The sequence below is a fragment of the Myotis yumanensis genome, unplaced genomic scaffold (genome assembly GCF_028538775.1).
Source record: "Myotis yumanensis isolate MYYU_CA2020_CCGP unplaced genomic scaffold, mMyoYum1.0.hap1 SCAF_1, whole genome shotgun sequence".
Lineage (NCBI taxonomy): Eukaryota > Metazoa > Chordata > Mammalia > Chiroptera > Vespertilionidae > Myotis > Myotis yumanensis.
This window is the reverse complement of record NW_027223752.1, coordinates 42,687,715-42,705,263: the sequence shown is the minus strand read 5'-3', so window position 1 is coordinate 42,705,263 and position 17,549 is coordinate 42,687,715. Positions and strand designations below refer to the sequence as shown.

Sequence of the window (17,549 nt, the reverse complement as noted above, 5' to 3'; positions counted from 1 at the left end):
ACAGAGATTTTAAGGATCCTTTTGAGCTGACATCTGCCTTCATAAAGATTGCTCTGCACTACCATCATACCACGGACAGGACTTCTGATGACATCAATAGTCACCTAAATCCTCCCATAGTGTTGGCCCGTTCTTCTGCTAACTACATTTAGTTGTTGCTAATTCTTTAATTTTACCCTCTACAGGTACTATAGGAAGATTGAGTCTCCAGAATTCATTTATTTTTCTATTTTAAACATGATTTTTACATAATTCTGCTTAGATTTATAGTTTTGCATATATCCTTGAGATTGATTTACCAGGAACTCCATCCATTTTTATGAACTTTGATTGGAGCCATATAAATTGATGGTAGAGGCCATTGGAATTTGGAAACACACATGTAAGTCCCAGCCTTGCCATTGTATGGCTCTGCATGTATGTTTCATTCCAGTCTTGGTTTCTTTATCTGTCAAACAGCGATAATATCTATATTATGGGATTCATTTTGAGGCTGACTACTGTAATGTTCATGAAAGCCTGGTGAGCTGCTCTTCAAATTATTCTTTTCTCTTTTTTCTTTGGTGCCCTGCAATATCCCAAATGCCTTCTGAACATTACAGAAAGAGTAAATTATGTCCCATATGATCTTTAATGGTAGAGTGTTTGAAATTTATAATGTGTATATGATAGACAGGGCAAGTCTTTATTAACCAGCATAGTTAATTAACTGGAACATTCTGTTCTGCAGATGACTGGAATAATAAGAATATTACTGCAGAGAATCGAAGATGGCGGCATAGGTAAACACCGGAGACTGCCGCCGTGGACAACCACTTCAAAAATACAACTAAAAGTCGGAGCGGACATCAACCAGAACCACGGGAAGGCTGGCTGAGGAGAGTCTCTTCAACTAGAAGCAAAAACAACAGCATTCCGACGCTCAGAGGAGGCGCAGTGTGGAAAATTTAAAGGTACGGCGGTGCGGTGGTGAGGGTGCGCGCGCAAAGCGGGCTGGCGGCTGAGGGCGCGATTGTCGTTTTCAATCAGGAGCGAGTCTCAGACTCTGGGCTACAGATCCGGGCGAGTCTCTAGGGACCCAGACTCAAACGGGAGAAGCGGGACTGTCTGGCTACGGCCCCTCCGAGGTTTGCAGCGATTGCTGGGACAGAGAGGCAGAGCCCCTGGGGATGGACTGAGAGCGGCCATAGCTGCTCCCTCCCCCCCGCCCTGTTGAGCCCGCCCCACCCAAACCCTGCACACAGCCATTTGCCGATCGCCTCAGGCAAGGGCCGGACTAGCGCCTCCCCTGAGGACTGAAGTTTTCCCACAGCTGATTTCCACCGCCAGTCGGCCTGGTGGTCAAATCCCTCTAGTGTTAACTACAACAATTAAGGCTTGGCTAGAACAAGACTGCGCACAGAGACCACAAGGGGGTACACCAAGAAAGCATAAAAGATGCGGAGACAAAAAAAATGACAGAAATGGAGGATATGGAGCTAAGAATCGCAATTTTGAGGGCTTGCCATAAATTTGTGCAGAGCCTCACGAAAACTAATGAGACCCTCGATGCTACGATAAAGAAATTAGAAAGTAAGCATACACGGATTGAAATAAAGAATATTATACCCAATAGCAGACCAGAGGAGCACAAGAATCAAACCAAAGATTCGACAAAAAACACCCAATTGGAAAAGCAAAATGAAAAAAGAATCCGAAAGTGTGAAGATAGTGTAAGGAGCCTCTGGGACAGCTTTAAGCGGACTAATATCAGAGTCATTGGAGTGCCAGAAGATGAGAGACAGCAAGATATTGAAAACCTATTTCAAGAAATAATGACAGAAAACTTCCCCCACCTGGAGAAAGAAATGGACTTACAGGTCCAAGAAGCGCAGAGAACCCCAAACAAAAGGAATCCAAAGAGGACCACACCAAGACACATCATCATTAAAATGCCAAGAGCAAAAGACAAAGAGAAAATCTTAAAAGCAGCAAGAGAAAGAGGCTCAATTACCTACAAGGGAATACCCATACGACTGTCAGCTGATTTCTCAACAGAAACTTTGCAGGCCAGAAAGGAATGGCAAGAAATATTCAAAGTGCTGAATACCAAGAACCTACAACCAAGATTACTTTATCCAGCAAAGCTATCATTCAGAATTGAAGGTCAGATAAAGAGCTTCACAGATAAGGAAAAACTAAAGGAGTTCATCACCGCCAAACCAGTATTATATGAAATGCTGAAAGGTATCCTTTAAGAAGAGGAAGAAGAAGAAAAAGGTAAAGATACAAATTAGGAACAACAAATATGCATCTATCAACAAATGAATCTAAGAATCAAGTGAATAAATAACCTGATGTACAGAATGAACTGGTGACTATAATGAATCAGGGACATAGAAAGGGAATGGACTGACTATTCTTGGGGGGAAAAGGGGTGTGGGAGATTCGGGAAGTGACTGGACAAAAATCATGCACCTATGGATGAACTCAGTGGGTGGGGAGTGAGGGTGGAGGGTGGGGTGGGAGCTGGAAGGAGGGGAGTTATGGGGGGAAAAAAGAGGAACAAATGTAATAATCTGAACAATAAAGATTTTTTTTAAAAAAAAAAAGAATATTACTGCAATGTATTAAAGCCAATTAAAAGTTTCTGAAGATTTAAGATGCCGTTTTTTTTTCACTTTAAAAGAAAATTGAGTCTTGGAGTTCATATCATTTAAAAATATTGTCATTTTCTGAAAAATATCTTTGCTTATATAAAGAAACCTCTGCTCAAATTAGTAGGACCCTAGCAGGGGTTTTCAGGCCTCCTCTATACCTTGGTTTATCTCACCCTAATTGTATTCCCTGTGTTGTCATTTCTCTTTATTTTTAAAGCCAGTTTTCTCAAAGTTCTGGAGTTTTTTTGTTTTGTTTTCACTACCCAATTATTTTTCTGTTTTTGCTATTGTTACTGTTTTTAAGTCTGCAGGACATTTTAATATGTTTCTGGCCAAGCTGAGGGAACAAATGGAGGAGAAATTGAAAAACGACAGTGGAAGAGATGGAGAGGTGACCCTGGATACAGGAAAAGGAGTTAACAGCAGAGTGGTAGAAACATGTAAGTCAAAGGTGGTCCCGCATTGACAGCAATAGGCAACCAGAGAACAGATGTTTTGAGGCAGAGAGAAAAGCATCTGATAGCACTCAATTCTTTTGCTCTTTTGGGGAAGGTAGGGTGTGGTCATATGATGAGAAGAAGTGAGTATGGACTCGGGGATTGAGAACATTCTCTGGGGACGACATAAAGATGACCAAAATAAAAAACCAGTATTGGGCAGTAGCCTAGCAGAGTTGGCTATGTTAAAAATGATAAATTTGTTAGGAAACTCGTGGATATAGTTATATATTTATCTAGCAATTCAAGTAGCCCAGGAGTTGGTAAGTGGTCATGCAGATGAGAGGAAAGGCTAAAGGTCTTGACTGATCAGCAAATGCTGATTAGGGAGGCAAGTGACAAGTGTCCTGAAGGAAGTGTAAAATTGGGGAAACTACAGGTGCTCCAAGGACTGGCAAGAGCAGAGTCTGATTTTACTGGTGTTTCTATTTTTTTCAGACTGGGCACACTGTGCTGTTAGTAACCCCAGGGCTGTGATAAAAGATGCTGGCTTTTGACACCTTGAAGATGAGAAAAACCAGTTACCTTATAAACACCATTAGATGTCATTGTTGAACCATGTTAAACTCTTCAACAATAGGTTTTGATATTCAGTTTCTCTGCTACATTGTGCACACTAAGAGGTTGTACAAATCATACTCCTTGACTTACGATGCGGTTACATCCCAATAAACCCATCGTAAATTGAAAATATCATAAGTCTAAAATGCATTTAATACTACACTGTAGGGTGTAGCTTGTTTACCCTCATGATTGCATGGCTGACTGGAAGCTGTGGTTACTGCCGCTGTCCAACATCAGGAAAGAGTATCGTACCACATATCACTAGCCCAGAAAAGATCAAGATTCAAAATTCAAAATGTAGTTTCTACTGAATGCACATTGCTTTCACATGATCTTAAAGTCAAAAAATCCTAAGCCAAACCAACCTAAGTTGTGGACTGACCCTATCTATACATTTCCCTCTTCCATCTCCTCTTGCTTGATAAACCTTCCCCTCACCACTCCTAAACGCCCAGGTAACGTCTCTCTTCTGTGACAATGGTGAGATCTTTGACGGCTGGTTAGAAGGTTCCTTGGATGTACTGTTATTAAGAGGTCAGCACCATACCTGATTTGTTCTGCCTCTCAACTCTGTGTCCACAAACTCCAGTGGATCCTCGGCTCTGAAGTTCAAGAATCGGAGCAGAAGAATCTTCGGTGACAGACAGAGGGGACAGCTGTCTACTGATGCCGCTGTGTGAACTGGGGCAGTTGGCTCCTGGTTTACATCGAGGGACTGATGATCTGGAGGTACCTGGGAAGAAAGGGTTCACACCAGTTTCAGAACTTCCTGGAGGAAAAAAATTGGAAACAGACTTAAAATGCCTTGGCAGTGAAATACATGGCAGCCACAGTCACAGCCCATATGGAACACTCATTGAGCTCGTTTCTAATTTTATAAAAGGGGCTCCTAAAAAGAAAATGCTACATTGATGAGGGTCTTTTGAGATAAATCCACTAACTAGAAATGAACATTAGAATATGATGTTTGGGTTGAGACATCTGTTCTGAATCAGAACTGTTAACACTATCTAATCGTTTGCCTCAAGGAAAGGGAAGTGTTGTTATGCTGCTGACTTCCTCCTCTCCTTCCCAAGGCTGCCTGCTCCATTCCTAACTGGTAAACCTGCCAACAGTGTCTCCTATCAAATCCACGATGCACTTTCCATCAGATTAATCACTAACATCCAATTTCGTTGTGTCTCCTCAGTCACCTCTGGCCTCTGTCCACTGTTACAGACAAAACTCAGCCTTCAGCATCCTCCACAGGCTAAGCCCCTTCCAATCCGGATTAATCTCCCACGAATCCCCAACTCAGGTCGGCTTCATGTGCCTGCATCCATGTAGTCACACAGGACTCTGTGCTCAAAAGGACCCCCCCACCCCCACCCCCACCATCACCACACATATCCAAGGGTGGTGACATATAGTTGCCACTTGGAAATTCTTAATACTTTCATCTCTTAAACTGTCTTTTGTAAGTGACTTCTGATGGGATAACGGAGCATAGGCAGGGGCTCGGAGCCTCAGTTCATGCATGCTCCTGTTGTCTCCCTACCTCCTGGGGTGGGTTCACCTTTGGCCCTGCCTGGCAATCTCACAGAACCCTGAGAGCTGGAATGCAGAGTGCTGAGGTTCCAGGGTGGGGCTGCCAGTATCTGTGGGGGCCTGCACTCACCCAGAAAATATCCAGTGTCCAAGGGAGCAGATATTAAATAGCAAAAAATGCCAGGGTATGGATAGAGAGAGATAGACACACACACACACACACACACACACACACACACACGCACACACACACACACACACGGAGATATACAGAGAAAAAGAGAGAGAGAAAGAAAACAGCCATATTTTCTGCTTTTTGTCCAAGGGGCCCTACCTTTTCATTTTGCACTGGGACCTCAATTTACATAGCCAGCCCTACCCCAACCTGAATACTCCATTTCAGTGAAGCTGGTCTGGCTGTGCTCTGACCCTTTACTCTCAGTGCTGACAGCTTCAAGCCTTCCACGGCGGTTCCTCTATCGGGAACACTCCAAAGCTAGCCCAATGCTAAAATCCTTGACCAGGTTCTGATTGGTTCATGCGCTGTTCCCCGGTAGATCATATGCACCTACACTTTCTTTGAACTTGTGCCATCTGAGCTCACTGATGGCCCCCTGCACTCGTTGCCCCAATGCTTCCCTTTCTCCTGTGTGATGCTCTGACTCTCCATCTGTGTAAGCTGCCTGATGTCAGAGACTGTGTTCTTCTCTCTCTTTAAGTAAACTTTCAAGTGTGGAATCCTTGTATATTTACAGAAGAGGTCAAAAGATAGTTCAGAGTTCCCATGTGCTCTCCATCCAGTTTCCTTTAGCGCTAATATTTTACATACCCCTGGGGCATTTGTCGAAATGAAGGTATTAACATTGGCAATTACTACCAACCGCACTGCAAACTTCCTCTGGATTACACTAGCTTGTGTCAGTAATGACCTTCCTCTATTCCAGGATCCCATCCAGGACACCACATTACATTTAGTCATCATGTCTCCTTAGCCGCCCACGGTCTATGACAGTACTTCAGTCTGTCCTTGTCTCTCATTACCGTGGCAGTTTTGAGAAGTGCTGGGGAAGTATTTTGTAGGACGTCCCTCAAATTGGGGTTTATCAGATATCTTTTCTCATGGTTATGTTGGGGCTTTGTGTTTTGGGGAAAAATACAACAGAGGTGAAGTGTCCTTATCATGTGATATCAGTCATTGTATGCTACCAGTATGACTTATTACTGGTGATGTTAGCCTTGATCACCCAGCCAAAGCAGTGTTGGCCTGGTTCCCCCCTGTCCTTCTCCCCTTTTCATACTTTGTTCTTTGGAAGCGGGTAACTACGTCCACCCCACACTTGGTGTGGGGAATGGGGACGTGTTGAGGGAGAGTGTCTGCACATATTATTTGGAATTCTTGTGAAGAGAAGATGTTTCTCTTTTATTCCCTTTATTCAATCATTTATCTATTTCAGTGTGGATTCAGGTATATTTATTTTCTACTTTGAGTTATGATCAAACCTGGATTGTTTATTCTTTTGCTCAAGTTATTTCATCTTTCACCATTGGGAGATTGACTTCTGAGTTCCTTTGATGTATTCCCATTCTTTTTGTTTTTGGAGCTTTTCCTTACTTTCTGCCATTACAAGATGCTCTGGACTCATCTTTTATTTTCCCTGCCAACTCCTAGAATCATTCATCTCTCCCAGACCCCTATTTCCTCTCATTGGGGAATGGTATTTAGAAACCAACAACTGGCCGTGTGTTTACTGTTAGTGGGACACCCCTGAAAATAGGTCTTCTTAGTAGGTCAGAGCTAGGAGATATATGTATACATATAAACCCATGTATATACATACATCTATAATTATTCTTGTTATCTATATATCCTATAATTTTTATAATAAATTATAAAGCCCAGATAAAATATTCTATACACAGCATGACCTCATAAAATACCTGCTGCGAAGCAACTGGGATCATTAGACACAGAGTATCAGAATCAACTTGGACATTGATGGACACCAGCTCCAAGACAGGTAGCCTGCTCTGACCACTCCCTGGGGCATCTGTGTTTGTTCTTCCTTGTAAGTTGGGAGCTTCTTTATAGTCTTGCTGATACAAGGTGGAGAACAGAGGCTATCACTTTCGCTGGGTTATGGGGGCTATGTCTTGTTCTGGTGTTTCTGAGATGGCAGAAAGGAGGTAGAAACTGTCAAATGGAAAGCAAAATCTTGAAATAGCAATGACATCTTGGTTTTAATTTGGCTTTGAATACATCGGGTTATGTACTTGTGTGAGTAATCACTTGCAGGAATCAAATCAGAACGTCGAGAAGCAGTGATGTCCAAAGTAATCTTGCATTTCTGAGCCTCAAGAACCTAACAGAACAGCAGTGCAACTTAGATGCAAATGTTAGCTCCACAGTCCAGGCCTCTCCGTGAAAGCATATATGGTTTTCTCAATCTTGGGAAAAAATAAGTAGAGAGGTATCTGAAAATGGAGTTGCTGTAGTATCTGTTAATAGTGCCTCAAGATGACCTGATGAAAAATTATTATTTAATCTTGGAATTAAACAAAAAATGTACAGCTACTCAAAAAATCAACAGAAGAATTACATGCTGATTGCTATGCTTAAATTAATGCTATGTTAATATTATTATCAAAGTGCCAAAATGGATGTTACTATTTTACATATCTAAAAGTGTATACTGTACCATTTACTACGGTTTCTGATTGAATACTTCAAAGTCGATAAAAAGAGGCTGCCTGGAACTCAGTGAACCCTCATTTATTCATACTCTTCAAAAGGCACTCACACTCAGATACTCCAAGTCATTTTTAATTTATCTTTCAAATATCTTTTTTTAAAATTTTTACATGAGTTGTGCCTTCTCATGTATCCTTGGGTGAATATCAGGTTTCATTTCATGATCATTTGGCAATTGTAGAAGGTGGAAAGGAAAAAGCCCAAAAATAGGTTGGATAGCAAGTTGAGATGGGGTTGAGATAAATATTGGCCATAGTTACTAAAAAGTTGATATATCATGTGTAGCTAGCAAGTGTTGGATTTGTAAGCCAAATAGTAATTTCGTTTTCTTCTTTGTTTTCACTGACGTGTTATGCCCTTGCTTCTGTACTTCCTTATGCAATAGAGCTCAAAGCCCATTGCCTGCTGCCAGCTGCCTCCCACTGGTTGATTTGTGGAAAGATATTTCAATCATTGTCCTAAAAAGGCAAACTTGAAACTTCAGAGCCAGGCCCAGAGGCACGTCAGGGCTTGGGCCATGAAACAGTCATATTCGATCCTGTAAATAAAGACACTGCCCCATGCTATATAGTATTGGAGTTCGATTAATATAAAGCCAGTCCTAACAAAAATAAATATTAAGAATGTCACTTGGGATGCAGTCAAGGATCATAAATAAATTATATCTATTTTCTATGCCACAGTGAGTGCCTGGGCATTGCAAATTCTGTGGATAAGCAGTGTTCAGATTTTAATAGGTATTGAGAGTAAACTGTATTAGGAGTGACGGGTTGGAAGACTCTCATTAGTCACATCAGATGGTCCTCTCCTGCCCCCCAACCCCCAGCCCCAATAACGACATTCTTGCTTGAGCAACCCTCATACTTGTCAAACACATGTTCTGGATTTGTATTCTAAAGAACAGGTCAGGGTCAAGATTCATTGATTATGGCTCCCTTCCCCCAAATAAAATATCATCCTTAATACTTGCTTGTTTAGAACATTTCTGGCCCTAAGTCTCCCTCCAATATCAAGCTTTATTTCCTCAGTGCTTTCTCAATATGGCCCTAATCATACCAATGCTTTATTATGTCTAATTTTTTTTTAACTTCAGCTACCTCTTATCTTGCTCATACCCAGTCTCTGACTATTGAGCCTGTTATACCTTCTGTCATTGGTAAAATTAAATTATGGGTTAACGTAGGTGATTTCTTCTGAATATTCATAGAAATCTGAAATGGGTTTTTAAGTATTCCCAAAATAAGAATATTTTGAATGTATTTGGCTGATCCTATAGATGGAATCAGCAGAATACCACAAAATTGCCTTTACAATTTTTTGGTGATAGTCCTGATTTTAAATAATTTCCTAGATAATAGAATGTGGGGTTTTTTGTTGTTGTTGCAAAAGAATAAATAGTATTTTTTTTTTACAAAATCTCTAAGTCCAGTTAACAACTCCCCGAGTGTTTTTAATGTGGTTACGTTGGCCCTCTGTCCTATTTTTAATGCCCAGCACCCAATTTCCTTCCCATTTAGGGAAACAATGTCCCATACCACACCCCACAAAGGAAGCTAAAGGAAACCAAAGAATCCCCCCTGCCCCTGGCAATAGGGTGCAGGCATGACTTAGTTTCAGCCAATCAGACTGTCCTATCCAGAACTTTGAATCTCAAGGAAGCCAGCTTGTTGCTATTTCATGAGCTGCAGGGTATCAGGTAGTGATAGTAACAGTAGCATCCTGGCAGATTGTTCTGGCTGCTCAGCTGTCATGTCCTCTTAGTTCCCCACCCATTTTTCAAGGTTCTCTGAGTCTCACCCCCCAGATCTACTCAATAAATCTCCCTTTTGTTAACTGACTTCTGAGGGTTCCAATCAAGAGCCCTGTCTGATGCTGACAATCAGGGCTTTAACATGACCCAACTCCGCAGCTCCCTCCTCAGCTGCCCTTTCCCCTTTCTCTCTGATGTCTTTACTTACCACTTCTTAATTAAAATGTTTTTTCAATTACAGTTGACATATATTATATTAGTTTCAAGTGTACAACATAGTGATTAGACATTTAGGTAACTTACCAACTAATCACCCCAATAAGTCTAGTACCCACCTGACACCATACATAGTTACTACAATGTTATTAACTATATTCCCTATGCTGTACTTTACATCCCCATGACTGTTTATATAACTAGAATGTATACTTCTTAATCACTTCATCTTTTTTTATCCATACCTCCAATCCCCTCCCACTTGGCAACTTCACCACTTCTTTTTGGATTGCAGCCACCTCTATAGAGGACAGTCTCTGAGCTCAGAGTGGGAACCATTGAGAGCATTTAGGAAGATTTTCTGGAATTCTTTTTTTTTTTTTTAATATATTTTATTGATTTTTTACAGAGAAGAAGGAAGAGGGACAGAGAGTTAGAAACATCGATGAGAGCAATCGATCAGCTGCCTCCTGCACACCCCCACTGGGGATGTGCCCGCAACCAAGGTACATGCCCTTGACCGGAATCGAACCTGGGACCCTTGAGTCCGCAGGCTGACGCTCTATCCACTGAGCCAAACCGGTTCGGCAATTTTCTGGAATTCTTGCCAGCTTCCCTGTAAGAACCCAATGGCATACATTCATAAGGGGACATAGCTATCCAAGTTACCTTTGCTGAACACCTGGGGGCAAGTTTCCCCCTGGAAGATTGCTGACTGATGCCCGAATGAAGGAGAAGAAGGAACATCTCTACAATGCACCAACCTCACTTCTCCTCAGGTCATTCCTGTCACCCCGATGCCAACAGAAAATGGAGATTTATTAGCCTTACAGTAAAAAGGCCTGTCCTGATGATTCCAAAATATTTACTTCAACCCAAGAAAACCCAAAGAAATTTAGGATCCAGGTCAGAACATTTCCCAAAGAGATCAGTTCAATAAGTTGAAGCAAAATAGGTAAGAAAATACTGTGCTGTATGAAGAAATAAAACTAAAAGTGCTGCCCTGGTCTGGTGTAAATCTATAAAAATTTTAGTTCTGGAAGCTGTAGTTTTGAATACCCCCTCCCCTTTCTCTTAAGAAGTAAGATGCGAGCCTTACGACTATGCAAGTATTTGTTTTTTATAACACCGTGTGCACTACTCTTAAGTCACATACATAATGTAATAGTATTTAAATCATATATTAGATGCAGTGGGAGTGTTTATGCTAGAAAGAATAACTTATCAAAGTAAGTAACTACTTGTGATTTGTTTTCTAATTCTGGTTTCTCATATGCTGAGTTTGCTCCCTTAATTCATCTTGTTTGCTTCTCATTACACCTTCACATTGACTTTCTTCTAGTAGAGAATTTGTCTCTTCTACCCCCAAAGTATTGATTTCCTTGTCATTTGAACCAGGGTATTGACCCACATACAAGTACATATAAAGGGTACTAAGATCCTTCTATGCACCATGTAGCATCACTACCATTTTCTTGCAATGTCACTGTTACCTTAAATATCTTGGAAAATATTCTTTACTAACTGTGGAAACCTTTTACTTACAAATCCCTCTCTGTTAGGGCTCCCTGGAATACATTCCCTTCCAAATGGCCCTGGTGAGAACCTTGATTGATGGATTCGACAAAGCATTAATAAGGCAGATTCACAATTCATTATAGTCAAAACCAATTCAGGATAAACCAAAGGCCTGTGACAATTGGCCTGATTCTTTGATAACCCATTAATGAACAAGTTATTGATGCCTATATGTGTTTAGCCCTCAGTTGAGTGCAAGAAAGACAAGAAGGCATGATGACTGCCCTCATTTTCTGATGGTCTAGATTGGGGGGAGAGGGGGGGGCCAATTATAAGTAATTCCATAAAGAGCGTTAAATGCTGAATGGGTGGATAAGCCAGCCTTTAGTCAAGGAGCCAGCGGACTGCTCAGCCCCTGGCCACTGCCAGTGGTCCACAGATGTCTTTTTATGTGGGAATTGGCTCTTAAATCATTAGCCTATGGATTAGTTCACAAAATACCTATGCCTTTTTATGAGGGGAAAAAAATAAAAATGCAGTTGAGTATGCCAGGGTACAGTTAATGCTGTTAGCGTTTACATGTGTCACTCAGGAGGAGTGCAAGTCCAGAGCTGGCAGAGGCAGCTGATTACTGACTTAAACCACAATCTAAACGACACTGTTATTGTTGTAATTAGCTAGTTATTAATATTAATAAAAGAAAGAAAGCAAAAGGGAGGCCAGACATTATAAGCATGGTCATCTGGGCAGCTTCATGTTCCCCAGGGAACCACTCATCTATTCCCTGCAGAACATTGGAGGAAGAGATAGAACAAAGGGGCCGGCAGGCACCTGTGCAATGACGTGGGGAAGGTGCTTGTCTCTTAGTCTAGCCTGGAAAAAAGATCACTGACTAGGAGGGTAAAGCCACTGCGAGGGTGTGAAATCTTGGAAGGGTTAACGCCCAGACAGAGAGTCCCCTCTCTGGCTCTTGTGCTCTTGCTCGCTCTTGCTCCATGACCCACGCATGTCTGTGTGCTTGCCTGTTCTCTCTCCATAACCATGTGGCTCATGTCCATGCAGACAATGGACTGCAGCTGAAAACATAAGCTAGACTAGCCAGATGCTGGACTGCACTGGACTTTAATATGGAGCAGAAATTCTGGGCAGTGGCCTTAAATCTGGCCCTGCTGAAGACAAGATTGAACTTTTTCCCATGGAAGGACGAATGCAGATGGGAATTAGGAGGGGAACTCCCTTAAGTTTACATCATCAATAAAGCTTTCTGTGAAACCCCATCCTCCCAGGGGGGCCTCAGGAAATTCCTTTCCCTACGGTACCCCAAAAACTCCACTTCCATTGATAACAAAACTATAAGTTTTTGTCTTGGGGCATATGAAGGAAGCTACCAGCATCAAGTCATTTTCACAATTGTTATGGGTGCCCTCACCTATCAGGTGGGTGGGCTGACAGTCTGTGAATGAAACCCACAGTGGCCAGTGCCAGCTCCACAGTCATACAAGCCTCTTTCTCACTTACCTAGATCCTACTCTCCTTTTAATGTCCAGCTCCAGGCCTAAAACCAACTGTCAGGGCCCAAGGTCTAGTTCCATTCACATCAGACACCATTTATTGGGCTAGAAAGAAGACTTAGTTCAGGGAGAAGGTGACATGTTGAGTTTAAGGTGCATAAAAGTCATCCAGGGGAAGATGGACAGAAGGCGGTTGGGCACACAGGTCTGGAGTTGAAAAGACAGGTTTGGGATGAAGACACAGATTTGAGAGTCACCAGCACATGGACTAATCATTGAAGCTATAGCAGAGGTTATGGGTTAAATTGTGTCCCCCCAGATTTGTATGTTGAAGTCCTAACCTGCTGTATGTCAGAACTTGACCTTATTTTGGGCAGATATAAGAGGTAATCAAATTAAAGTGAGCCCTAACCATATATGACCAGTGTCCATATAAAAATGAGAAATTTGTACACAGACACACACAGGGAAAACACATGAAGACAAAGGCAGATATGGGGTGATGCTTCTACTAGCCAAATAATACCACAGATTGTCGGCAAAACACCTGGAGCTGGGCCATAGGCAAAAGGCGTGGAATAGATTCCTTCTCACAGGCCTCAGAAGGAAGCAACCCTGCTGACACCTTGATCTTGGACTTCTAGCCTCCAGAACTGTGAGACAATACATTTCTGGTATTTGAGCCATTGAGTTTGTGGTACTCTGTTACGGTAGCCCTAGGAAACAGGAGGGAATGAGACCATCCAGACAGAGAATGTTGACTGAGAAATGCAGATAACTAGGGCTGAGACTCAAGGAAACCAATAATAAAAAGGAATTTGAATCTACAAAAAAAGCAGCCAAAAAGGTGGGGGAATATGTAACACTGTGGAAGTCAAAGAAAGTGAGTGAGAGAGAAGACCATGCACAAAGTGTGCTTTTGTGACAGGACGGTTACTATTGACTGTGGAAAGGGTACTGTTGGTTGAGCAGTACAGGCAGAAGGATCAGCATTTACCGAGAAAGACGTGGGAGGTGAGAAAGAGCATCCAGGAAGTGCAGACAGCACAAACGCAAAGAGAAAGGAAATGTTTTCTCAACATAGATTCTGAAAACACCAAAAACAAATGAATTTTAACCCAACATAAATAGGCCTCATACACTGACAAATCCTGGACTAAATGAAGATTTGCAGGATGGATTGGAGAAAAGACAGCAGAGCCAGGTAATTCAGGGTAGTTTTGTTAGAAGATAATCCTTTATTCACCGTGCAAAAGTTTCATGTGTGGCTCTGTAATTTAATAGGAGATGATGTAAAACTTTCTTTAAAGTCCTTGAAACCTTCCTACCCAGAATTCAGCAGACCAGATTTAGCATGTTAATCACCTCCCTGCTCCTATGGTTGGTGCAAATGTTCAATCAAAATCCTCACTATAAACATCATATCTTGGCCAAAGATGAGGCATATATATTAAAGTTCTGTTCCTTTGGTAAGCAAATGAGAGTAAATTATCCCCTGGGAGTACTGTATTCACCCATGTGAGGCAAATTACAGCAGCTATGCAAGTGACAGAATGCTTAATGCACCGGTACTGACAACTGAGCATAATATATTTTAAAATTCTCCTGTAGAGGCAGCTCTTGTAGTTAGGCATGCTCTACTCTCGAATTCTAATTTTATCTAATGGAGTGGAAGATGCTTCCAACGTTCACCCTGTCTGGAAAATGACTTAAATTTACTCTGCAGGGCCTGGGATAAGGTAAAAGGTCCTGCTGGCATTATCTTTTAAACATTCCTTGAGTCCATCTCCTCTTGCCATCTTTATGCCTCCAATTCCCCGCATTATGTCCTGTTGGCTCTTTCTTTGCACAACTGACTGCCACACACTCCCTGTCTCCAGGTTTGCACAGAGAGGAGCTGCCATGTGAAAATGAAAGTTATCTGACATCAAAGAGACAGAAAACTCTGGTTTAACCTTGGCCATACACCTATTGCCCAGAGACTCATTTTCCTGGTCACTATTTGTTTTGGTTAGAGAAGGCTTAGGAAACTGTATTCTTTCATTCATGCACATTTTCTGAGGGGCCTCCTATGTGTTGGACATTGAACTAGGATATGGGGGCTACAAAGAGGGCAAAGGCCCAGTGTCTCTGCCATGGTTAGCAGTATATTGGGGCAAAGAGGTTGGAAAACAGGTGAATTATAGCCCAACATGGAAAAGGCTAATACACTGACAAATCTTAGGCTTAATGGAAATAAAGATCTGCAGAAACCTGAGCCTGGAGGGTGTGAGAAGTTGTAAAACCCCAGGAGTAGGAACACCATTTGCAGGGCAATCACTTCTTGGGAGACTAGCCAAAACCAGCAAGAAAACAGCCCATGGTCTGTGGGGTCAACTGTACCATCTGGACTCAACAATAGTGAAACTAAGTTGTAATGACGTGCAATTTGGGCTACCAGACTAATGGTGGTTTCAGCCTTAAAAACTCTGTGATCGGCTCCTTTTCTCAAGCCCCATCCCACAGACTCTAACCCCCCTGGTTTCTTTCAGCTCAGTGTATACTTTGTCTCAGAAACTGAATTATTTTTTATTAATTGATAAGAAGTTGCAGAAGTATGAAAGACTATGCTTTATATGTATGTGTCTCTAACATTAATGTCTAGCACAGGAAACCTGGGGTGGAGGACCTTTCTGTAGAGAAGAAAAGGATAGTGAGTCTGGTTATGCGCTCACTCGCACACCCAATATTTACTGAGTACCTACTATGTGCCAGACATTGAGCTAGATGCCAAACAGAACTTAATTGATAAAGCAGACAAGGTCTCATCCTTGCGGAGCTTAGAATAAGTGAACAAATACATAGACATATGAATACAACACGGGTAAGCAAGTACATAACAAATAATCACAAATTATAAGTCCTGTGAAAGAAGAGGGAATAATGATAGAGAATAATAGGGTGGTGTTTAGGTAGATTGTGTAGTCAGGGGAGGTCTGTCTGAGGAGATTAAAGGGAAATGGAGACCTTAGAATGAGGAGAAGATAGACATGCAAAAACAGAGGGAAGAGTGATTCAGGAAGCAGGAACAACATGTGATGGGAAAGAATTTGTTGTGCTTTAGAAATTTAAATGCAAGTCAGTGTAGATGGAACAATAGACAAAGGAGAGAAGAGTATAAGATAAAGGTTAAAAAGGAGACAAAAGCCAGGTCAGTTTGGAGGTGGGATATCCAGATACAAATATCTACTAGGCAACTGGACAAATCTGACAAGAGTTTGGGTGGAGACAGGATTGGTCTCACAAAGCTGGAATCATTAGCATAAAAGACAAGGCAAGAAATTAAATATCTAAACCTATGAATATATGTAGTAGATGCCCAGAGGGTCCAGGATGAGCCCCCTGTGGAATAGTCCTGTTATCAGAAGGTAGAGAAATGGAGAACAGCAACTAGTTCAGAGCAGGAGGAGTCAGAGGCAGAAGCAGTCATAGAGGTGAGAATCCGAGAGAAGAAAGTTTCAAAAAGGAGATATCAGTTAACCTTTCACATATTTCCAAGAGGTCAGGGAGATTGGAGGTGGAAGAAATGCCCACTGACTAGGGCAATAAGGATGTCACAGGTGACTTATGAAAACAGTTTCGCCAAAGAGGAGGTGAAGGAAGGGGAAGGAGAAGGACTGGGGGCAGATGTTTGAGAAATTGGGAGGTAGACAGCATAAGGGTCTAGTGAAGGGCTGTTCAAAATATATGGGAAAGCTCCAGGTATGAATGAAGTAACTTATGCAAGACTAGTCCTCCCTCCCATTGCAAACTAAACAAAACTGGACAAACCACACGAGGTGACTGTTTTCAGGCATTGGCCAATAGGTGGCGCAAGAGTGCACTCTCTAAGAAAGGTCACAAGGTCAGCTCTTTGAGCTCCACTTCTGCTTGGGGGCCATTTCCTCCCTGTGGTGCAGAAAGCTGAATCTGAGTAGAGCTCTGAGGTATCACTGAGTAGAGGAGGCAGAGATCAAAATCTGGGGCAGCTGCAGTCGCTGGAATTGGTGGGGCAGTTCGAGAGCAGGGAGCTGTGACTTTTGAAGTTGTTGCAAGCAAGTCACAATCTGCCTTTTTCTCCAGCCATGCCATTGGCCACTTCTCTCCATGCAGCCCTGGGGCCTACATTCTGTGAACTCATATTTAAGTTTTAAGATTCAGTCCAAGTATTGCCCACCTTCCAGGGCATTCCTTGACCATTTGCCCTCCTCTATGAATGCTGTACTCACCTAATTACACCATCTTGTAATTTCTGCTTTACTACTTTTCCCCCCTGGCTGTCCACTTCTTAATAGGATGGGCTCTGTTTTGGCCATTCCTGTCCCTTAGTAGCTTTCATTGAGCTGCCTGGCCCTTAAGGAGAAACCAAGTATAGCGCCTGATTATGCTCTACTATCTTCAATACATTTAATGTGTATATGTCTTAATCCTCACACATTTTCAAGAAATATTTAATGACTAAATGAATACATTGGCAGCAGTAAAAAAAATGCCTTAATTAAGAAGAATCCATTTCTACTTGTTTCGAATCACTTAGGGCTCTGTGAAAAGATGTTGGGT

At 42.0% G+C, this 17,549-nt stretch overlaps 1 protein-coding gene across 1 annotated transcript in view; it reads right to left on the bottom strand.

The window, feature by feature from the left end:
- Nucleotides 1–17,549, bottom strand: part of SLC35F4 (solute carrier family 35 member F4) — a 174,485-nt gene that overhangs the window by 30,766 nt on the left and 126,170 nt on the right. The window contains exon 2 of the mRNA XM_070403765.1: nt 4,248–4,433. Within this exon, the coding sequence (XP_070259866.1) occupies nt 4,248–4,433 (186 nt within the window). The remainder of the gene's footprint in view (nt 1–4,247; nt 4,434–17,549) is intronic.